At 41.0% G+C, this 25,040-nt stretch overlaps 1 protein-coding gene across 1 annotated transcript in view; it reads left to right on the top strand.

Annotated features, from left to right (window-relative positions):
* The first annotated feature begins 154 nt into the window (after positions 1 to 154).
* The window catches only part of KL (klotho), a 49,268-nt gene continuing 24,382 nt past the window's right edge, over positions 155 to 25,040 (top strand). The window contains exon 1 of the mRNA XM_014965745.1: positions 155 to 898. Coding sequence (XP_014821231.1) covers positions 155 to 898 — 744 coding nt within the window. The remainder of the gene's footprint in view (positions 899 to 25,040) is intronic.

Genomic DNA, 25,040 nt, shown 5'->3' with positions numbered 1-25,040 from the left:
GCCGTGCGGGAAGGATGCAGACGGCAGCTCCGAGGTAATTATTAATAGCCGTGCCCACCGGGGCGGGGGGTGGGGGAGGGAAGGTGAAATAAAAGGGGGCGGCGGGGGGGTGCCGGGAGGAGGGAGCCGCCGTCGCGGAGCCCCGCCGGGAGCGATGGCCCCCGCCGCGCCGCTGCTGCTGCTGCTGCTGGGGCTGTGGCGGCCGCTGCTCGGGGCGCCGGGGCAGGGTGCGGGCACCTGGTCCCGCTTCGCCCGGCTGCCCTACCCGCAGGACCAGCTCTTCCTCCACGACACCTTCCCCGACGGCTTCCTCTGGGGGACGGGCAGCGCCGCCTACCAGACGGAGGGCGGCTGGCGGCAGGGGGGCAAAGGCGCCTCCGTCTGGGACACCTTCGCCCACCGCCCCGCCACCCCCCCGGGGTCCGCCCCGCCGGGGCCGGCGGGCGGCGACGTGGCCAGCGACAGCTACAACAACCTCTTCCGCGACGCCGAGGCGCTGAGGCGACTGGGGGTCACCCACTACCGCTTCTCGCTGTCCTGGGCCCGGCTGCTGCCCAACGGCACGGCGCCCATCAACCCCGCCGGGCTGGACCACTACCGCCGGCTGCTGCGGCGGCTGCGGGAGCTGGGCATCGAGCCCGTCGTCACCCTCTACCACTGGGACCTGCCGCAGGCCTTGCAGGATGCCTTCGGTGGCTGGGCCAGCCCCCTCCTGCCCCAGCTCTTCCGCGACTACGCCGAGCTTTGTTTCCAGCATTTCGGTGGGCTGGTGCGCTACTGGTTGACCATGGACAACCCCTATGTGGTGGCCTGGCATGGCTACGGCACGGGGCGGCTGCCACCGGGCGTGCAGGGAGGCCCACGCCTCGGCTACCGGGCGGCCCACCACCTGCTCCAGGTAATGGTGGGTGGCAGGAAGGGCCCCCATGGCTCCTCGGCCACCCAGGAGGGTCGTGCCAGGGGATGGGTGCAGAAGATGCCCTCAGCCCACCCAGTTGTGGGGAGCCATTCCTTGGTCAGCTGCTGGAGTGGAAACCGAATTGATGTGCCTGACGGAGCTCAGGCTCATGATTTGTGGGCTGAAGGTGTCAAGGCTCATAGGTGAGAGGCAGGAACTTTGTATCATAGAATCATAGAATGATTAGAGTTGGAAGGGGCCTTAAAGATCATTGAGTTCCAACCCCCCTGCCATGGGCAGGGACACCTCCCACTAGAGCAGGTTGCTCAAAGGCCCCGGTCTTGAACACCTCCAGGGATGGGGCATCCACAACTTCTCTGTATCTTTGAGGTTACTTCGAGTTAGTGGGAACACACCCAGTGAAAGTGCTGTGTCCTGCAGAAAGATTCAGTCCTGCCCCCAGTGCTTGTGATGCCGTGCTGGGTGGGTGAGTGGATGGATTCGGCTGTGCCGGTCCAGTGCTGGCTTACCCAGGTTACTGTGGAAATGATTAATATGACTGTAAAGAGAATTTTGTGCATTGGATAAAAAAAAAATCTTACTGAGTTAATGGAGATGGTAGAAGTGGCCGAAATGCCATACTGAGAGATTTTCTTAACACAGGGTGGCTTTTTTTGACAATGTGAACTATTTTGGGGAGAAAACCCCTCTGCTCCCAAGCTAGTCTAGTAAGTGGCGTAAGTACTTTGCTATACATCATTTTATGCAGTATACCTGTACATGGTGTGATTGTAACATTTGCTGGAAGAAAACATTGTGGATTCTCAGGGAGAATTAAGCAAAAGTGTGTACAAATCCTTTCAGTGACAGGGGAAAGGATCCAGCCCATCTAACTGGAATGGTGTGGCCATTAGGGTGTTGTCTTAATACATGTTCACAAACTGCTTGTGCCCTTCTGTACACAGTGTACACTTATCAGCAGGAGTTGTATCCTAATGGGCACCATATATGAGATGAGAACACTGAGAAAACATCTCCATGTCTTACTCAGCTTTTTGCCACTTCCTTGTGTTACCTTTGCACTGGTTAGTGCTACAAATAAGTCAAGAAAAAATATAGGTGGGGAAGATATGGGTAAAAATTCAGCTTAAATTCCTGGTCTTGAAACCTTTGAACTCTTCATTTAGCACCTTGGGCTGTACTTGGCCGTGTTCCGTGCTGTGATTTTTCAGTTCACTGAACTAAGTGAGTCTGCTTATGGGTAAAGTTATTCCTATAACTGTATTTAACTAACTGTATATAACTATTCCTATAAGGATTAGCCCCAAATTTTGCAGCAAGGCTTCATCACCTATCAATGACCATTACACTTTTCATACAGTCACTGAATAATTGGCAGTGAGTTATTTGCTCTACTTTGCATAGTTATTCTGAAGGCGGCGGGGCTGTGCACGAGGGGATGGGGCTACCACCTGGGTGCCCGGGGCACAGGACCTGGGGAGCAGAAGCTCTATTTCTCTGTCTTCCTCCAGATCCCATGCAAAAGAATTCATTAAAGCTGCAAAATTGAGCACTCAGGTTGTCAGACCTTGGAATCCTTCTGCTCCAAGGGTCGTTGGCTCACTGAGGTGGAATTTTAATGTTGTCTGTCACTTTATTTATCTTTTTTAAAGTCCCTCCTTTGCTGTGCAAAACGGGCAGTTAATGAGTCAGTGCGTATTCTATGTGGTTCTCCCTTCCGCCCTTTGTTGAATTTTTCACTTCAGACCTGAATTAATACAAGGCTCTGAGAACAGACAAATAAAGATGAACACCTCTTTGTCCTTGGCTTTTACATAATGTTGTCTGTCTTGACTATTTATATCCCACACCACCAGAGTACCCGAGTCTCTCATAATCTCAAACATATGCTTGTTCTCATAAAAGCCCTATAGAGAAAGAAAGTGCTTTTCTATTTAATAGATGGGAAACTGAGGCACAGACTTTCATACACCAATTAAAAAGTATAATTAAACCTGGAAAGTCTACCAATACTTCGTTTAGTGACAGAAGCTCAGGATTAGTTTTGTCCTAGTGACTGTCATTCAGGGTTTTCACAATTAGTGGACATTTCTTTTCACACAACAATGTAAGGCAGCAAGGTATCATTTTTACACATTTTACACATAAATGAGGAACTGAAACACAGATGCAATTAAGACCCCAAGTGTCCACTGATTGTTAGTGCCCTTTTCCTGGCATGTGATCATTTTTAGAATATTGGTCAGTTATATTATACTTCTAGCTCTTCTACAAGTCCAGATCCCAAAATCTCAAATCACCCACAGAGGAAACAGGGGATGTGCGGTTTATGCAGAGGAGCTCCCATCCCTGACTTGTCAGGAGCCTTCAATAAAGGTAGAGATAGAGCCTAACTCTTCAGGACAGAGAAGTAAACAGCTTTAACAGAGATCCTCCTTTTCCTTCTTACATCTCCGTAGCTTATCGATACTAGACCTATCAACTTGTGCAAGCAATGAGGTAGGAAGCTACAAAATATGGCTTCTTTGACTATGCAGCCTGATAACCATAGAGAAAGTGTATGCAATCGTATAATGAAAGATTAAGTTGTACCACGTATGGTAAGAAGTGAATTACATTTCCACATGCAAATTAAATTTTTCTCTTAGATGATTCTTGAGTGATTGACTTTGCAACTTGAATCATTTTCTTTAATGTGTGTCTGTGGGTTGCGTATAATTTTGTCGGTGAGTTTGGTCAGCTGTTCTCAGGAGCACACACAGCCTTGATTTGGATCAGAAGGCTGTACAGTGGTACTGCTTCATCACGTAACCTGGTGGGTGTGTGCAGCACCAAACAGTGCTGCCAGGAGATACGGTCCTCGTAGCCCCACCAGAAAAGATGTGGTAGCATCATCCCACCCCAAAAAACCCCTTTCGCTACTTACATTACCCAGAAGGTCTGGTCCCAGGTTTCTTCCTAATCCTTTTTCCTTCTCTGTGGCATTCTTGTCTCCCAAAGGGAATTGAGCTTGCAGAATGTGTTTGGTTTTGAAAAGGTAAAACGCGTTGTCATTAATGTTTGATTCTTAGCAAGTTAGCAGACTAACTCTTAATATGGGTGTTTTCTGATTCTTTTTTTTTTTTTTTTCTTATTTACAATATGCAGTTTTAGGTGTCATATTTCTGCATTTATTCAAACCAAAGACCCTCATAAGTGGAAGGCTTAATAGGTAGTGAAAGCTGATGTCTGCTATTTTATTTTAGTGGATGCTAATTACATTAAAAGACTAAATAATTTCCTTTAAGTTCTTTAAAATTCAACAGTTACACATGTGGATTTTGAGCTCTGTCTTTTGAGTGCGTTATTTTTTATCTGAATAAATAATCAGATAAGAGTTTGATTCAATTCAGGTTGTTCATTTCAGGGCTGGTGAAGACAGGGCAATGAAGTTTGATCTGAATAATAATGTTTAAATTTAGCTTGAATGGATTTCATCCTATTGTATTGAATTTTTTAATTACCTTTCATTTTTTCTGAACTTCCACAAGTGAGTCATAACAGATGCTAAATGCACAGAGAAAGAGATATTTTCTATACAGAGCAAATATGAATAGTGTAAAAAACAACTTGTAAGAAAAGACATTTTATGGATGCATCCTTGGTTTGTTATTGAGGAATGTTGATCAGTATTCGGTGAAGATGTCGCCCTTTTATAGTAGTTCCACTGACACTTGTCGCTTTTGATATATCTAAGCCCTTCAAACATAGTAAGAAATGGAGGAAGCTGCATGTGTGTATTCACAAAATAAATTGAATGGAACAAGTATAGTTCATAAGAGTTGGCATTCTCTCGAGTCAACAGCCAGAAAATGTAATGCCGGCAATCTGTCATGTATATGAGGCATCTCTTTCTCCAGACAGAAGTTGAGAGGGGTCATTGTATTATGTTCTGGTTCTTGCAAATGCGTTTTTTCATTACTGGTTCACAGTATATTGTCTGAGTTGAACATACTTGGATTTACTCAATATAAACAGCATTTGCAGAAACAGAAGAACACGTTGTTTCCCCGAAGAAGTAAGTGGAATTGCTGCCTGGAAACCAGTCACATAGCAACAGACTGATTTCCCTTCCAAAACTTTCCAAAACACAAGGTAAGTATTCTTTTGTTGACCTTCAGTGCTAAACCTAAGGAAGTATCAGTAATTACAGAATAGGAGAATGGGCTGTTCTCAGTGCTTGTTGTTTCCTTCAAAATTCAGACAACTTTCAAACTTTCACTCAGTGCAAATGGAGTGATTTTGGATTTTCCTGAAAGTAACATGTCTCATCGTAGTTGTTAAGACAGACAGAATTTTTAGAAATAAGAAGAAATAATTCTAAGTAATAGTATTTTAATTTTTTTCTATTCTTCATTTCTTAAGACAATTCAAAGATGAACAAAGAAGAAATTGCTTGTTTCTGGTTTTGAGTATCAGTTGGGTAGTATATATTTGCAAAGAATTTATTGCAGTAGTGATTATTCGAATCACTAATCATTTGAATCAGGTATCTTTCAAATGTCAGAGATGACAAACAAGCTCAGTCAAACCACAGAGCAAATTGAGATCTGATGGTGCAGTTTTCTATGCCAGTAGAATGGTTAGCTGGGAATGAATAGCTGTGAATGGTTATACTATATTTACAAATTATATTAACAGCTGTAGCACACCTTTGTCAAGCTGTAGTCATCAAAAGAAAAAAAAAATTGAGTCACATTTCAAAATATGATAAATAGAGGAGTTTGGACGTTCAAGGATGCTCATTTTATTAAAATCAGCTCCAAAGATGGAATATGTAACTTTTCCCTTGCCATTTCTGCCTGATCGCATACACATTTGAAAAATGGAATGTTTTCAAACGTTCCACTGTAACAAAAAACCAGTATGTTATCTTTACAGGGTACTTTGTTTTTTAATTATAGAACTATTGGGACTACGTGGAGAGTAAGGTGTTAGCATGGAAAAGAGCAGACCTTCCTCAAGTGTAGGGGTTCTAGAACTTGAAAAGGTTTTTAGAGATTATAGGAAATCTTACTAAAACTCAATAGGCAGGTCCTGCAAAGGCTACGCTGGTGACTGAAGTGAGACGGCAGCAGAATTTGTGTGTTCTCTGTGTGGAAGAGCACCAGGTCAAGCCTGTGGATACGCAAAGTCCCACCTCAACTTTTCTACTGTTCGTTATGATGATGAGAATTTGTTGAGGGTCCCTGTTCATTATGAGAGTTTTAATACTTAGTAGGTGTGGATTTTACAGCTGTGAATCTGTATTTAATTTTATAGGTGGACCCAAATCTGTGTTTTCATATCTCATTTTAAGTGCCACGTGCCTGATTTTTAATTGTTGCGGCAGCTGTTGCTGGAGGTACCTAGGTGAGATTTCTGGTTCCTATCCAAGGTAATCTAGTATGCTTCCTTTCTAAATAGCATGCTTTTCATTTAGGATCAAAGTTTTTATTTAACATGTTGGGCAGGGCTCTGCTCAGTGCCAAAAAGATAATGACTACTGATTAACAGCAGTTTGATATAGCTAAGGGCAACAAAAATTTAACATCTCGTAAAGTCTCACTGGATACATGAGTGTAAAGCTTTCTGCTCCTTGATAGTCTTTCATTTCACATTAATAAAACCTAAAAAAATATGAAATATTCTATGTTCTTCCTTATCAGCCTCATTCCTTAAGCTGTATTTGTTATAGTTTCAGGGGATCTGAAGTGTGTGGAAAGACTTGTGTTACTGTGCATTCCCTTCATATGACAGACTTCTCCAGTTTCCATTTCATCTGGCTTCTATGGAAGGTTTCCAGTACTTATGGTAGTTGACGGGCATAATTCCTACCTGTACTTAAGGATATTGTTGAGACATGGAAAATAAAACCTAGCTTCAATTTTTGTAGAGTGAAATGTATATTTTAATTTGAGATAGTTCACCACTTTTTAGCCCCTTTCCCTTTTTGCTGAAGGCAAGGAGCTCTTAGAGCTTTTCCCATGATAGGTCAAGTAGACAGCAACATTCTGTTCTATCTATTGCTATATATTGCTATTCTCTATGCTCTTCAGCAACCATAAGGAGGTGAAAGTGCAGAGATATTCTTTTCCATTGAAAGGGTCATCTTCTGTGAGGAAGAAATGCTCTGTGACGTAACAGAGAGTTGCTTCACTCATCACATGCCCACCTTGTAGAAGGTCAAATTCTGATCTCTCTCGCTTTGGTGGAAATTAAATCAGAATGGGACTCCAGCAGTTTTTTGGGCATTTGGAACCTTAGCTTTGTTCTTCACATTTATTAACTCTTTCTTTGACTAACAGCATCTTGTTCCCAGTCTACTCTTAGGAACCAAAGATTTTTTTGCCCCCAACCTTTCAGTATTTCTTCAACTAGACAGCAGCAGTGAATATGTCTATACAGCTGGTAGTATTGTTGGCAAGCAGTGCCTGTGAGGGCAGTGAATAGAGAGCAGTGCAGAGTGTGGGCATTTGGAGGTGTCTCATTTGAACTAGTTTTGGCGATTATGGTGCATATCCTTCTAACTCTGAGAGGCACAGGAAAGAACAGACACGTGGATGTTGATGCTTTGTAGTTTGCTTAGCTCCAGTTTGTGGTCTCTTGTGGTTTACAGTTTGTAGTTGGCAGAGTTTGAGGACTGTTTGTTAATCCTTACAACTGAGTGTGTGATTTGTGTGTTTGGTTGTTGCTGATGAACAGTTAAATTGCTGAACTTAATCTGAAGGTGCAAGGCTGATCTTGGCAAAGTTTTAAAGCCAAGCAATCAAAGGACCCAGCTTGTAGAGACTCGTAAAGAAATGTTCACAAGGAGATTTTCTTCTTCCTTTCAATGATGGTAAAAATAAAGAAGAAGAAATTATGAAGAAGTGCTTCTGAGGAAGTAGGGGAGGTGACCCCCATATGCAATTATGACCGGTTGTAGAAATTATAGGATATGTGCTATTTATTTTAGGTGCTAAATAAAAACTACTCATCCTTGAGCATTTGCCTGCCAAAGTTTATAGAAGAATGTCTCAGGTAACTGTGAAAGCTGATTTTAGATTAAATCTGAGAATATAATGGAACAGAAGAAGAAGTTTATAGAAAACATCTTGGGATGTTTAGGAAATACATGAAAGAAGAGACTGGCTTCTGAAAGAAGACCTGAATTGCAGCACTTGAGAGAAAATGTGCCAGCAGAAAGAGGAGGCAGGTTGTCAAGAAGTAGGAGTAATTAACTAAGCACAAGAGGAGAAAGATACTGGCCATTGCAAAGGACCGGAGCCTTCAGTAAAATGGGTTGGGTAGGAGGCAAAGGATACCAAGGAAGAATTAGATTCACACCAGTGCTTTCTGGAAATGCTCCTGGGTGTAAATATCAATGACAGGACGAAAATTTAAAGGACAATATACACACACACCCCCCAAAAGGATAAAAGTTCAGTATCAATAAAATCAGATTGGCTATTAGCAGTCATGGGTAGCCCTCAGAGGAATGAGTTTCTGGCGTGGCCTTTCAGGGTCAATGGCAGGAACAAAAATCTGACTTTAGGAGAGCTAGAACAGTTTGAGAAAAGAGACTTTTGATGCATTTGGTGGCAGTAGAGGTGACAGTACTTGTAAACCTGTGTTATTCCTCTTTGCTTGCAAATTTGTAGCAGAATTACACATAGCAAGATTTAAAGTCTGAGAATGTAGTTCAGTGGAAAAAAAAAAGAAGAAATACAAGCTGTATTAACAATAAACAGTTTGTTGAGAATGTTAGTGATGGCAGTTCTTGGCATCTTGTGACAGCTTCAACACTACTCTGAGAGCACAAAAACACCTGTAAGAACCCTGGCCTGATAAGTTTGTATTAAATCTCTCTGGAGATTTGGCAGGGAGGGTCCTTCTAGATGCACACTGGAGTAAGACAAAGCAATTTAAGAACCTCTGGATTTGGCCACAGTGAAGCATATTTGTGTTGCTTCATTTTTTTAGTATGTTTAGTCTGAGAAAAGATAACATTCTGTGTTATAGAGAACTGCAAAAGTTCAAAGTTTAGTTTTGTTTTGATTCTGAAAAAACCCCCGCATTCTAAATTCTCCCAGTTACTGAATCCACTACAGATGTCGTTTACAACAGCTGGTGTAGGAACCGAGGGACTGGGACCCTGGGTGGTCCAGTCAGGAGCTCTGGGATTTCGGCATGATGGGAAGCACAAGGGCTTTTGCACATCTCAGGATCCAGCCATCCTGCGATGCTGAAAGGCTGGGGAGTCCTGTGTGACACGCACGTTTGCAGTCACTGTCACTTCAGTCTGCACATGATAATTTTGATACTTCCACTTCAGGTCTCATGACGACAGTTGAGCTTTGACTTCTGTTTTAGTCAGCACAGCACACCTCTAAAAGACAGCTGAATGGTTTAAAATTGGCCAGGAGAGATTATACGATGGAAATGCTCTGTTATTTTGTAAGTCCAAAAGTCAACCTCGGGATTCTTTTGTAGGTTAATCAGTTTAATGCCCTTACTAAAGGCTAGAAAATGTTGGCACCACTGGGATTATGTTCTACAAGCTATTTGCTTTACAGTTGGGAAGATAGTAGCATCTGTTTGTTTTGATCCTGCTTCTAGAAAAGACATTGGGCGGGGAGTGGGGACAGACTTGTGGCTGTTGGTCACACATTCTGGTAGGAGTTCTCTGTATTTTTCCAATGCCTTTTCTCCGTCAGCTTTTTTCTTGTTCTTTTGAATATGTAGTAGCTCTGCTGGATCAGTTGTTTTTCAAAGCTGAGGGCAAAGTTTACTGAATTTGTTTATATAACTTTCAACATTTTAAGGAATAATCTCATTTTTGCTTCAGGCGTGGAACTGTTGAACATAGTTATTGATTAATTATTCTAATTATGGTTCCTTAAATATATATATATGGAAATGGTAGAATTATGCAGCATTTATTTTCTTTCGAGAAAGTAGGTTGGGAATATTTTGCATTGTCAGGCTGAGTGGTTATTTTTTATTTTCTATTTTGTAAGTAACAACATTTTGCTTCAAAATCAATTCAATAATGCTGACCTCAGGTTTGAAATAGAAGTTCAACTGGCTTCTGACTGTACAGTGATGACATTTTTTTTGTAGTACACTTATTTCATTCTTAATTTCTTTTCCTGTCATAGTACAATGTTAACTTGGGTACAAGCAGTGTTTGCAGAGAGAAGGGCCACCACAGCAGAATGGCCATCACCAGTCATGTATTCCATCAGGAGGCAAAACCCAGGCCAGGAAGAGTTGTAGCAAAACATGGGGTGATAGGAAAAAAGAGTATTAGGAAAACAGACAAAGCACAAGGAACTGGTGAGATGTGGGAGTGACTGGCCATGAGTGGGAATGCAGGAGCTGACTTTATGAGACAATACTACGTTTTTGTATGTATATTCAGCATTGAAACTTGACGTGAAATGCCATGGCCTGGTGTCCCCCAAAAATGACTTGTTATGTGAATTTTTTTGAGGAATCTGATTGGTGATTTAATAAAATTGCAAACCATGCCTCACAGTGGTGGAGGCTAATTCCAAGAGACTGTCTTGGCTTATGGCGTCTGCTTGCTGTCCCCACAATGCCACCAGCACTGGAAATGGGGGACACAGTGAGCAGCCTGCAAAAGAAAGGAGGGATGCTACATTAAGGCTGGGTTTCTCAAAAAAGCTTAAGGAAAATAAGTGAGAACTGAATTTTCCTTAAGCTTTTTTGAGAATTCTGTCACTTTTAAGCAGTAAATTAACAAGTTGAACAGATATATTCCTCCTAATTTGAAGAAAATGTGCATTCCCATATTCAAGTAGCACCTCTGTTGTGTGAAGTATAAGACCTTGGAAATGCACTGCGGGAGCTCTGGAACTCAGTTTGTCATCCTACTTCCCTTCCCAGCCATGAAAATGCCTCTTGTTTTGAATGAGGAGGCAATATTGGGGTATACCAAGCAGGGCAATGAACAAGCCCTCTTTTTCTTCTTCATACTCAGCTGTGATTCTGATATGTCAGAATGTCAGAATTCTGATATGTCAGAATATGACCTGTCACATCAGCTAGCTTTTTCTCAGATTCCTAATACTTCCTGTTTTCACAAAGTAATATAATATAATTAGAGCAAGTCAGAAGGATCTAAAACATTTGAAACTGGAATTTGCTGGTTCATTGAAATTAAAATATTGGAGAGAAGAACTACAGTTTCCCATAAAAAGTTGAAAACTAGAGGAAATAGAAATCAGTCATTTCATTTTTACTTTGCTGTAAAAAATCTTGGTTTTCCATTTAGATGTGATATTGAAAAATTTCATTTTGATATAGTGAGTCAGTCATTTCACAGGCTGCCTTCTATATTCTTTCATTGGATGAGTGCCCACTGCTTCAAATTGGGTCAGTTTACCCTTGTGAAATTGCTGTATAACATGCTGCAATGTGACTGCCTTCTTGAAGCTGCAGATTGATGCCTTTTATTCTTTGATGAAAGAAATAAAACAGTCTGAGAGCTGTCAGGACAGAATTCTTGCACCGTAGTGGTTACTCTGTGCCTCATATTTGTAGCTGGGCAGCTTGTGCTACTTTTGTTAGAAACTGTAATGATTCAGTCATTTATCCCACTCCTCTTTCCTATTTCTGGTAAAAAGAAAAGTGGTACTTGAAGGTAGTTGCTTAAAAGGGGGAAAAATTCTAATAAAAGCCACACCAAATTGGCACAGTCATTCTGAGTCTGGATGTTAGAACCAGCAAACTGTAGCAGAGCAGCTCAAAACCAGCATTTTTCCATAGCCCAGCTTAGGACAATGAACAGAGACCACTTCAATATTGGTTGGTGGTGAAATGATAATAGAACAGCATTGTGGTGACCACGTGAGCCATGAAAAGTGAGAACCCATAACTACACCAGGCAGATCCCCAAGCTGGACTCTTCCAAGAGGAATATTTGCTCTGTAATTGGAAATTTAGAATAGGTTTATAGAAACCAGAGGGGCTGAGCGTAGGTATGGATGAGATACTGGTGCTGGCCTGTGGAATCTGGGTTTAGGGCTCTGGACCTTTCTTGTTGTGCATCTTTTTTCCCTCTTTCTGTGCCGTGGAAGGTGGCCAGGTTCCCAGGATCACTTAGGCATTTTACCTAAATAATTTGCCTTCTGTTGCAAGAGGTTATAATAATCTGATAATAATCTTAATTCTTTCCTGTTTTATTCCTAGGGCCCATTGTGATGTTTTGAGCATCTGGTGTTTTTTCTTGTGTTAAAGGTCTTGCGATTTGTTTTGTGTCTCATAATGCCATGAACATGGGAAAAGGGAGACATATAGTGGATATTACTGTGTAGTGTTTGGGGCTAAAAGCTTGCTACAGTATTGCAGGCAACTAAACTTGATCATCTATATATCTCCTTTCTATTTTTTGCTGAGGGATCGTTCATTTTGTGTGAGTGCTTCTAGGGGATTTTTTTTTTAGAAATGAAGTGAGTGTGGAAGAATGAACTGCAAAGAGAGACAAGAATTGGAAAAGGTCAAACATACATTGTAGCGGCATGTTCCCAATGTGGGAAAGGACCTGGAGGGTCTAGAAACAGACTTGTGGGGCACTAGCATTTCATATTCATAAGGAATGCTAGACCTAAGACCACTCTGAAGTGCCTGACTGAGATATTTAAGTATCTAGGGGAAAAAGGTTCACTGGGAGGTTTACAGAGACAAGGGAGTCAATGGGTATGTCAAATCCGTAGAGTAATTTATCAACAGTTAACTGTCAGGGAATGTACGTTGACATTGGATGTAAGACAGAAAGAGTAGCAATGACAACTGCCCAGAAAGCTGCCAGGTGAACTCTGCTGTTTTGTTGCATTACGCTGGTTGTGTAATAAAGGAATTCCAGATTTTTTGAGTGGCTGGTGCAAGCAACCTAAGTTATTCCTCTGAAGCACCTTATTCTGGAACTGCTTCAACAGATATGAGATGGGTTGGACAGGTTGACCCATTGCAGTGATTCCTATATTCTACTATTTCTCTTCTACAAGTGTAAGAAAATGTTACTTTCTCGGTCCCCACATTATGTTTCTAGTAAGGTTAATTATTGACTCCACCACCGCATAATTCACTATAGTTTTTTGCAATAACTATGCATAGATTTGGGAAGCACTAGCTCAAAGCCTCAGTTTTGTATTTCAAAATCTATAAAGGCTAAACTATGTCCAGAAGGCAGATAAACTCTAGGTGTTGTTCTGGAGCACGTCCAATGAAACCACTGCAGTTCTATGCTGGTGGGATGACACTGTCAATGTAGATGCTGAAAACCAATGTAGATTATTGAAACTGTAGCATAATGTGGTAGGTTGGATACAGATAAATGCCTTTTAGAAGGCCAGTAGCATCCTGGACTGTATGAGGAACAGTGTGGTGAGTAGGACTAGGGGAGTGATTGTCCCCCTGTACTCAGCACTGGTGAGGCCCCACCTTGAATACTGTCTTCAGTTTTGGGCCCCTCACTACAGGAGGGACATTGAAGGGCTGGAGCGTGTCCAGAGAAGGGTGATGAAACTGGTGAGAAGTCTGGAGAACAAGTCTTATGAGGAGTGGCTGAGGGAACGGAAGTTTTTTTAGAGAACTGGGGATGTTTAGCCTAGAGAAAAGGAGGCTAAGGGGAGACCCTATAGCTCTCTACAGCTACCTGAAAGGAGGTTATAGCGAGCTGGGGTCAGTCTCTTCTCCCACGTAACAGGCGACAAGACAAGAGGAAATGGCCTCAAGTTGCACCAGGGGATGTTTAGACTGGATATTAGGAAAAATGTCCTCTCTGAAAGGGTTATCAAGCATTGGAACAGGCTGCCTAGGGAAGTGATTGAGTCGGCATTCCTGGCGGTATTTAAAAGATGGGTAGATGTGGTGCTGAGGGACATGATTTAGTGGTAACTTGGCAGTGCTACGTTAGTGGTTGGACTTGACTCTTAAAGGTCTCTTCACACCAAAAGAATTACACGATTCTTTTCCAGCTAAAAATATTTTCTTTGTTTTCCTGCCTGTGAAATGGATGGCTTAACTGAAGAGCAGTTTGTGTGACGTGATTAATTTTTTTATCAGCTTGTCTCCTCCAGATCAAGGACAAAGGTGAGCACACAAGGAAACCCAGTATGCCTAATCAAGGTTGGACACTGCTGATACAGAAATGGTCTGTTTTAGTGTCAGTAGGCCACCAGCTCTCAATCTCCACTTCATGGTGCTAATAGGAGAGTTAGATGGGGATTAGAACCTGCAGAGTTCCCATATTCATCCTTGTGTATAGCATGAAAATAATTTGTTGATACTGGCACTGAGTAAAGCTGGGACAGTCTTCAGCCTGCAAAGATTATCAGTAGCAAATTATATTTATCCAACAGCTGATAAAACAATGTTAAACTACCCCGGGTTCATGTCCACCCCGAGTTACAGCTGTCAGCAGCAGGGCATTTTGCTATTTTGAGTGAGGCTGTAGCATGGAAAATTGCTGCTGCCCCACAGTTTAGCATCATCATTGTGTTTTCTTCCAGGCAGGATTTGCATCAGCTCTGAGACACAGTTTGGCATCTGCTTGGCCTTTCAATAGTTGGCTTTTCAATAAGCATTATAAAATGTGGTCTAGAGTAAAGATGTTTCTCTTGAAGCAGTTTGGCAGCATTCCCAGTGATCCCAGAGGGAAGAGCTGCTAAGACTTGTTCTCCAGCTCTGAGCCAGCTGTCCACTGGGCTGACCATACGTGTAGCTGTGTGTACTTTGGCTCTGCACCCCAACTAGCGAGTGAAGACATGGACTAAGCTGTCCTTGGCTGCCTGCAGGCCTTTGGCGTAGAGCTGCATAATTTGAAGTGGTGAAACAGGAGCTCAAGAGTCATACATCAGGGATGTTGTATACAGTCATACATCAGGGATCTTGGTGGCTGGATGAAGATGAAGGAACACAACGTGTTGCAGGCTTCATTGCAGTAGAGCCATCTCCCTTGCACGTTGTGGAAGTAAACGCAGGGGAAGGCAATTACACTTGAACTAATTTTAGACATGTTCAACACAGACATCTACATTTGAGTTCAGCATCCGAAGGTTCTTTTTACAAGTAATGGAGAGAAGTGAGCATGGTGTCTCTCATCCTATAACCAAAAAGAAAAATAATAATTGTTTCATTACTGTCTGTGGGGTATAAACAAAACCTGTGGTGAAAAACTCAAACCCAGAATTTTTGTCGGCAGAGTTTTACACTTGGTCAAATGAGGGTGGGGAGAGGTGAGGTGGATGACAGAGGAAGGGAGTACTGTACTGAAGAGCTAGCTCAAAAACTGGCTTGAGATACTTCGTGTTCCTGCAACTTCTCAGATGGTGGACTCTGACATATGATCTAGATCGCATGCAGATTTTGCTGGAGTCTCATCTATTTCAGGCGTGTGATATCTGTGGGGAAATCCTGTATCTCATGCTCTTCCCTGGTTTTCCTGAGCATTGAGCTGAGCCTTCTGACAGTGAAGCAGCTGATACACGTCAGCACAGTTTCCCCCTACAAGGGCGGTCAGCAGCACCTGCTTGGTTCTGTAAAGCCAGACCAAGCAAATGGCCACAGTGTCCCATGTAAGATCTCATGGGCATTGAGTAGCCCCATCCTGTGCTTCTTTACACCTTTTTGCCAGTCAGCTTCCACTGACCCACCATGATTGTTGAAGTATGATGAAAGCATGTAATGCTTTTTCAAAAAATGTAGTTTAAAACATTAAAAAAAATTAAAAACTTTAAAATTAACATGGCCTTTCCCTCCCTAGTTGGAACTGATATGCAAATGGAAACCATATACTAGTAACAGTCTCCCTCTGTCTGGAAACAAAATATGTCTCTTTCCTTTAGGGCCCCATTATTTTCTCCAAGGAAGTGATTGAACCTCATTTCAATTTAAGTTACACAATAGATATGATATGCAGAAAACCTAAAATGTGCATCAAATTAAAAAAGCCCCTCATTATTTTAAAACAAATCACAAGATATACTTTAATCACCTAAAGAAAAGTAGCATAAGACATGCAGACATACAGCCATCAGGTACTGAGGAAGAAGATAGGATGAAAAAAAATGTACTTCCAAAACCAATTAATGCTTTTTGTCTGCTCTATCAAGAGAATCATAGAATCATAGAATGGTTGTTGTCCCCATAGAGTTGGAAGGGACCTTAAAGATCATCAAGTTCCAACCCCCCTGCCATGGGCAGGGACACCTCCACCAGACCAGGTTGCTCAAAGCCCCATCAAACCTGGCCTTAAACACCTCCAGGGATGGGACGCTCCAACAGGGTAGGTTTAGATTGAACATTAGGAGAGAATTTTTCACCGAAAGAGTGATAGGGCATTGGAACAGGCTGCCCAGGGAGGTGGTTGAGTCACCATCCCTGGCTGTGTTTAAGGGCCGTTTAGATGCAGTGCTAAGGGACATGGTGTAGGGGATGACTTTGTAGAGTAGGGTAGATGGTTGGACTCGATGATCCCAAGGGTCTCTTCCAACCTAGACGATTCTATGATTCTATGATCCACAACTTCCCTGGGCAACCTGTTGCAGTGTCTCACCACCCTCACAGTAAAGAATTTCTTCCAAGCCCCCCAAGAGGGGATATCTTGTTGAGCACTGGGATTCATGAACAGGAAAGGTTAGTGAGGACGAAGGCTAGGTGAATGTAAATAACTCCAGGTGCAATGGGCACAAAACACTCTGAATTTACAGTATCAAAGTCAAGCCAGACCCAACTGATAGCTTTCTGTGGTAACATTATCTAGAAAAATAAAATATGATAAACCTAATAAATTTGTATTTTCAGTAGGACACTTGAAATGGTGCCACATGGAGAATTACTGTTAAAATTCAGGAGGAAGGGAATTTTCAGCAGTAGCTACTCAGTTGCACTCAAAGTAGAAGCATCAGGCTCAAGGGCAGGTTCTACCTGAACTTTTTAATGTATTTTAACTCACATGCTTTGGCACAGGTTAGGATTGAGCTAATTAGAGCATGAGCTAAGCTTGAGAAAACATTGCCAGTGCAAAGGATAATCAGGATAATAAACAGATGAACAGAAAGACTTGAATTCTTTTCCGTAAGATGAAAACTTGCTGATCACAGCATGACCATCAGATGCCAATATAATCCAGCTGTGACAAAGACACATTTGTTTCTAATCTGTATCAGGTGATGTTTCCAGCAGAGATGAGGAATTACCTTACTAGAACATGGCTTATTTACCTGAGCAAGACCATTGGGAGAGGATATACTTGCTGTCTATAAATAGCTCAATGGTAGAAACAAGTGAAGGAAAATAACTGTCTAAGCCCAGGGAGAGTTTTGGTGCAAGAACAAAAGTGTTTAGACTGAACATGAATAAATTTAACCTGAAAATCAGAGAAAAAAAAAAAAAAGGAAACCATTCGTGAAGTGTGATTCTGTAATAGTCTTCCAAAGAGAATAGTATGATCAAAATATCTAGCCAATTTTAAAGTGAATCTGGTTTGAGTTATAAATAGGGTTGTGTCATATATATGCCCATAGCTGCAGGGGGTTGAACCTCATGCCCTTGAGGCGCTTCTTAATTTTATAATCCATTTCCCTAATCCCTGGCAGACAGTAGACACAAGATCATAAAGATGGTAATGCCTTTCCAGTAAAGTATTTTTTGTTTTTCTGTGAAAAATTTCTGAAGTCAGAATTCTTCTTACACTGTAACATGACTCGTCACAGTCTTCTAGAATATTGTATCATTTAAGAAAGCATTTCCAGTGCCTTCATACTTTATGTGAAATTCTTTGTTGGGTCCACAGTGAAAACACAGCAGTTGATTAGTCATCATCCTGGGAGACTTACAATTAGCAGGACTAACTCCCGCTCTACAGTAAATCTGGCTTGTGAAAGGACTCTACTTTCATTCCCATTTTTCTCCTGCAGCACAGTCATCTCTGAAAGGAGGGATTATGGAGGCAGCACTCTCAGAGTAGCAGTAAACTTCTCTTTATGTATAACTATTAAGTATATTTAATTAAACTGTGCTAAACTATATACTTTAAATTGGAAAGAACCAATTAAAGACTTAAAGGGTGTGGTTCATCTCACTTTACTTTAGATGTTTGCATTGTGCACACATCTGAACTAGCTAGATTATGCTCCCTGTGTGCTCAGAGAAGTGACTTTTAAAGCATGATAATTCTAACCAATTTTACCCGTCTACATGGGGCAGAGAGAATTTACAATCTAGAATTTCCTATTTCTCTCCATGGAATATAAAAGAAACCCGGAGCAAACAGTTCAGTCTTTTTTACGCAGTAGGTCAACTTTGGGAATTTATGGCCACAGCAGGTCCTGGAAGCAGGGTGTGCCAGCAGACTCAAAAAGGGAGTAACCAGATATGGGAACAGTGGGGTCCATAAGCAGATACTAAAAAAAATAGACAGGAATGTACCCCCTAACATCTCCAGCAGAACAGCGTGGATGTCTGCAAAGTAGGAGGCTAGATCTCAGAAACTGACTGGGTTTGTTTGCTCTCTTAAAAGAGCACCATGTCCTATTGTTGCTATCAGAGGTACTGTGCTGGATGGATTGTCGATCTGATCCAGCAGAGCATCTCTTTTGTCCTTATCTTCTGTCCCTGTATTACCAAATGTGCCCAGTGGCTCATTTGGTAATAAACATCTGATGCATCTAATGCATTTGACTATAAATCATATCCTAATACTCTTGAATTATTTTATGTTTCAAATACTTACATAAAATCCCCACTGTTTCTTCAGTGTTTCTTTCCAACCTCTCTGCTTTCTTGCATCTTGCTAGCATAAGGAAAAGTTGGGTTTGATCGCTGTAGGTGGACCCTTACTGTTTTCCAAGTGCTCATTTCTACAGAGATTTTTCTTTCCCAATAAGACAGTAAGGACTTGCATATGTATCCCATGCAGAGTATCATAGCTCTTCTATAAGAGTTCACATATAAGAGCTTCCAGTGAAAAAGCTGAGTTAATGTGATGCAATCTCTTCTACTTCCTTCCCTTTCTTCCCTTATTCCCCGCCTTCCTCCCTTCATCTCAGCAAAACACCTGGCTCTTCAAGCCCTTCGCACCCTGATTCAGGCCAACAATTGGCTTTTCATTGGTGTCTGGGCAATTAGTTAATTATTGAACTGCCAACTGCTCTGCTTCCTGTAGCATCATTGATTGAACCACAATTCCATGTAAGTTGTGTAATTTGTGAATTTCTTAATATCTAAAGCATTATCCCAATTTAATTTATCCTGTCTTAAATCCATTTTTTCAATGTCCTTTGTACTACATACTTGTTGAAGATTGTGTTGGCATAATGAAAACCTTTTTCGTTAGGACAGAATGGCTGGATGGCTCTCTCACTACCTTATGCACCATATGGGATCTCTCAAATTGAAAGATTATTTTCCTGTTTGATTTTGGTAAAAAATACAAAGCTTTTTATGTGTTTGTAGCATTAGGATATTTTAAGGGTGCATCTACAATAGAAATGCATCTACAGTGCAAATCAGGACTGGGTGTGCAATGTGAATCTCCTAATTGCCTCCATTTGCTCTACTATAGTTTGTAGCCTGAAGTGGTTTTGGAGCACCCAGCTGGATTGGTTTTGGCTGAAAGTAACCTGGAAACTGCTTTGCAGAAGCACACCTAGTGTAATTCAACTGCTAATCAGCTCTGGTCCATGGGTTATTGTAGATACTGGGTCCTCAGCTCTGCTGTTTGCTGAAGTTGATGTAGGTACTATGGCTGGAAATTAACCAGCTACATATTATAATTATATTAGGCACAAAGGTACACTTAATCTCCTTTTCCATCTAACAAGCCCAGCATATATGTAAGCCATCTGGCTGCTTACCTGAGCTTGTACTGGTCTAAAAATTCAAGACTGTATTTTGAAAAAAACTCAGTCAGTGGATTTACTGCTCTTCCTGTCCTCCTGTATTTAAGCCTGAAATGTCTTTGACCAGTCTGTTGCTTAGGAGTGGGGCTGCAACAAATACTGAGCTAGTTTACAAAAACCTCTGTGGCTCTGGAAGCATTTTGATGGATGTCTTCATGGAAATCTGTTGAAAGTTTTTGCTATACCTGTATAGCTCTTTGGTCAATTACTTTGAGATGAGGCATTTCTCCAAACTCTTTAGTTTGAACTGCCCTCCTTTAAAACAGGCAATATTTAAATGGTAGGCATCTGTCTCAATGCTAGATATTGACCTAATTACCATAATTGTGTGTGGCCTCCTGACAACTACTAACGTACCTACACTCACAGTAAACGTGAAGCAGAGCAGCATTACTGGCATATATACAGCTGGACATAGGAGGATGAAATGATGCCATATATGAACATGCATTTCTGTTGTTCTAGTACATTTTGATCTTAAAACTGGAATTTCTCCCAGAAAAAGTTATCTTTAAATTATTGAAAACATTATTGTACTTTGATATTGGATATTTACATATTACAGTGTACTGGCAGAATTTCCAAAGATGTGGCTATACAGAAACAAATGCCAATCCCAGACAAATTGCTTAAAAAGTGTATCTGAAGCTGTAAGTTAACTGCTTTGTTAATATTTTGATTTGCCCTTGTGTTTCTGCATCTATATTTAAAATGGCCAAGGGAAAAAATAAAGTTTTTAGCCATGTCTGGAACCAGTAGGAAAAAGAAAAGGTGGTTATACAGGCATTTCATTTTTTATATTCATAGTCCAATGACTCATTCATGTGTACAAATATCTTGACATCTCTGGCTTTATATTTTGTTCTAAAGTGATTTGAAGTTTACTATTGCACTTTGAAATAAGACACAAAAGATAAGTTCTGTTTCCCCTTGTGCCAGTTCCTTCTACTCAGACAGTAGTTTTTTAAAGACTTCATTCTGCAGCAGTGTTAGTCAAAGTGGTTTCTTTTGTGAAGAAAGCCCAATATCAAAGTTAGTGTCTCTTCTTCAAGAGATAACTATTTTGTCTCCAGAAGAGAATATGAACAGAGAACTGGCAAAGAGCTGGTTAAGGAAACCTGAAACATGCAAAGTTCTTTTAAAAAAATCTCATGCTGGGCCTCCAGAAGTGCTCATTGCACTGCCAGAGTAAAGTCTAAACCTAACTCTGCTAAGTATGTTTAAAATTGTCCAATTGATATTTATGAATAGCTAGTCTGTTAATATGATGTTAATTCTAGTCAGAAAATGTCTTGTACTATGCTGGTGAGAGCACAGAAGCTGAAACAAGGATCGCTGAAAGAGTAGTAGTTAATTAGCCAGTACAACTGTATGTATTAACCAACACATGCCCTTTTCTGGGTGGCTTAGACTAAACAATTACCCTGACAAAACTCTTCATTTTCTTTTGCTGTTTTCTCTTTTTTTTAAAAAAAATTCTTTTTATTTCACTAAGGATTGGATAAGAGCTGCTTTAGGTCTTTTACTGTGATTTCTTTTCTTGATTGCTAAGGCTGAGATGGCAGTACACTGATATAGTAAATCCCCTCTATTCTATATTGCATCGTAAAAAGTTAAAGGATATACTTTCAGAAAAGAAACAACTGTAACTGGGTATTTTTATATCAACTTTATTAACATTTAGCTTCTTAGCAACAATGTTAAAACATTTATTCAATATTATGTTGGCCAAACTAGTTGGATTCCTTGTATACAAACAGATGAAACCCAGACTAATTTCTACAGATAATCAACAATATGAAGATTGTGTTTATAAAGTAAGAATTAGATACTTAATTTTAAATGCTTTTTGCTTGTTGCAGTTTTCTGCTCTACAAGATTCCAACTATTAGCTCAAATGGAGCTTTTCACTGTGTTTGCAGACTACAAGAATAAAGCAGGAAAACTTTTATTTGTATGCTTTTCAGTTAACACTCATCTCTGTAGTAGAGCAATTTTATATCTACCATTAAACATGCATTTAGAAACAGACATAAAGGGAGTTACTCATACCTCTGAAGTGTATTTTCATGTTTTCAGCAGGCTTTGGATGGGGTTCTAAATATCTTTCCCAAATCAAAGGAGATATAAATTTAATCTAGTTTAATCTGTGACTGCAGTATAGCCAAAAGCTTGTAGAAAAGACTGGATAAATACACATAAATCATCCTTGTCCCTGAAGAAATGCAAAAATTAAAAGAAATTTTCCACGATAAAATTGGGTGCCCCATTTTGTCCCTCCATCTCTTGACTGAACTCATCATTATGTTATTTGAGTCTTTAAAAATGTGGTACCCTAAGAGTTTGTCTTCCCCCAATGAATATTGTTTCCCCCATCTTTCCCTTCACTGGAATTTGTCTCTCCTCTTCTGGGTTCTGATTTGAACATCTGTGCTTCAGCTTCTTGATGGCTGCTGAGGAGTATGGTGATTCCTCAAAATCAAGGTATCTGACCAAAGTCTGCCTCCTCCAGTGACTGTATCCCCACTGATGAGCCTTTGCTGAGTAACTGCTTTTAATTCCTCCTGCAGTTTCCTAGATTTACCTTTCATAGCCTAACATCATGGAAGCAGGAACATTAAGGAAGAATCATGGCTCGTAATAACCATTGTATTAATTAAAACTTATCAGTTAGCCTTATGGTTCCCTGTGCTGTTGCAAAGATGGGCAGACAACTGAGGCATCAAGACCTTGGCTGTGTCATTATGAGTTACCGGTCATTCAGTTCTACTTGCCTTGCCCATCTACATGGTCCTGTGATTCACTGTGTCAGCCTTTCAGGGGTTGTTGCTGGTAGAAGACTTCTGGAGTGAAGAAGTCTAGCTTAGATCCTCTTGGTTTCCCTGATTCTTTCCACGATTTTGTTACAGTCTTATATGCTCTTCCACAGTGTATGTCCTTCTCACAGTCCTAACTTCATGCAGTCACAAAGCTACCTCTTTAGAAGCCACTAGGGCAAAAAAAAAAGTTGCACACAGAGACAATCATGTACCATTTGAGAAGCCTTGAGTATCCTGCCTTGCCTCCAGCTGCCAGTCCAAAAGACACAGGTGTCTCACATGTCTTGTGCTGTGTCTGCTCATTCAGATGTCTCAATAGTCTGGAACTTTCCAAATGGTACAAAATGCCTTTAAGCAACTGAATCGTAGGTCACAAGTGGACATTACCACTTCTGACATCTAGTGCTATGTGTCAGGATCCAGAACTACTTTCTTCTTAGGGGTGGGAATCAGTTACTTAAGCATAGGTACCTGCTGCTATTCATGTTGTGGAATGCCCATGGTATTTGCACTGGCTCACAGTTTTGACACAAGATTCATGGATGACCCATACTCTTCTGTAGTAGCAGGTCTAGGTTAAGCAGGATCACTTGCAGACCTAAGTTGGCATTAGTGTTGGGATTCGTTTGCCTGGAAGTAGCCTGTAATACCATTTGGATCGAACCATACCACCACAGAGCTGGCTTTAAGCCAAAGGGGTGAAAAAAAACCAAGTCAGGCAATAGTTCCCTCCTCCCCTGATCGAGGAGCAGTTTTGCAGCTAAAACAGATTCATGATCACCTGAAGCAGATCCCAGTAAGTGATGACTGCTGAGTCAAGATCAAGTGCATATGCATCCTGTAGGTTGGTACTTGCAATAGCAATACTGCATTTACTGGGCTATAATTCCCCTTTTCAGTAGTCTGCAAACTGTGAGCTATTACTCCTGAATCTAGCAATGATGTTGTAAATCCTCCCATGGTTTCTATGGGTCAGGACCAAGCAGTGGTTCTTCTTGGAGCTGTTGGCTCCTTCTTGCCTGGTACGGCCTCCTGATAAGTTGGGTATGTCTGAGGGTAGTCTATAGTTCATTCTTCTAGGGTATAACTATTCCTCAGTTTGCTCAGCACTTAATACTCTTCTGTTTAGTACAGATTATGAAATATAAAAGTATAAGTAGGATTAAAGCTACAGGACGTGGACCGAAGTTCAAAATTCCTGCAGCTGAAGTGACCACACGAGGGATTCTGATCAAGAATGACAACCTGCCTTCGCTGTTGCAGTTGTTTGTGAGCCATTTGTTTGCTATTGCAGTGCACTGTAATCACTGCTTTTGTGGCTTGTTTTACAACCAACTAGACTTCAGATGTTACAGTTGAATGCTTTATTATTTGCAACAATCTCGAAAATCCTACTCCAAAAGTTACCAGATTAAAGTTAATTTAGTATACAGTTTCGGTGATTTTTGCAATTTGAGTGTTACTTGTAAAGGTGTATAATTGAAATCACATCCTTCAGTCATTTCTATTATACACTTAAAAACCAGAACATTTCAGGCAGGTTATATACAATGAGGTAGTTTGTAGTGATTGCTCTATATTGGGTATGCGTGCAGACACAGCTGGATCTCACATAAACAGTTGCAGACTGATTAGAAAAAGAAGGAAGAATTCCATATTCACATCTGGTCAAATTGTTATCTAAAGAGTTGCCTGAAGACTGAAAAACAGTACCTTCACATATGTATTACTTACCCTGATCAGCTGCTTTTTGCATCCATCTAGAGGGCTGACTGGAACTTTTCATCATATTCCATAACCCCTTGTCACTGATGTACAGCTCTAATCTCAGAATGATTAATAGTGAAGATTATAGCAAAATGAACTCAGGTTATAATGTTGTTAGTGACTGAGCTAGATTTGGGCATGAGCAACCCAATTGTTTGTTTTTTAAAAAAATACCTTTATACAGATCACCTCAAGTAAGTCCCCTTTGTTCTGGGTTGCATTTATCTGTTATAGACAGAGCTCTCATCCAATACTTTTTCTGACAGCCCGAAGGTTTTGCAGTCATTAAACAATGATGCTTACTCTGTATCATTATTTTGGTTTGATCCTCATTCATTTGAGGATACTGTGGTGTCTGATCTCTGACAGCTTGTAATATATCGGTTGTATATACATTAGCTGAATTCCTGTGCCAACTATGTAGCACCAAGCACCTCTATATTTCTCATTGGTCACCTCCACCGGTGGACATTCCTTTGAATTCCTTCTTTGCTGTTGCTGCCCAGTGGCTCCTGTTTCTCACAGAGGAACTCACAATGGGAAAAGCTATCCACCAGTGCATTCATCCCAGAAATACCTCCTGAAGTTGTTTGTTGGGTAGCACCC

This window comes from Calidris pugnax, unplaced genomic scaffold (genome assembly GCF_001431845.1).
Source record: "Calidris pugnax isolate Ruff unplaced genomic scaffold, ASM143184v1 scaffold20, whole genome shotgun sequence".
Lineage (NCBI taxonomy): Eukaryota > Metazoa > Chordata > Aves > Charadriiformes > Scolopacidae > Calidris > Calidris pugnax.
Note: the sequence above shows the minus strand (reverse complement) of the source record. Positions and strands in the feature narration are given on the sequence as shown.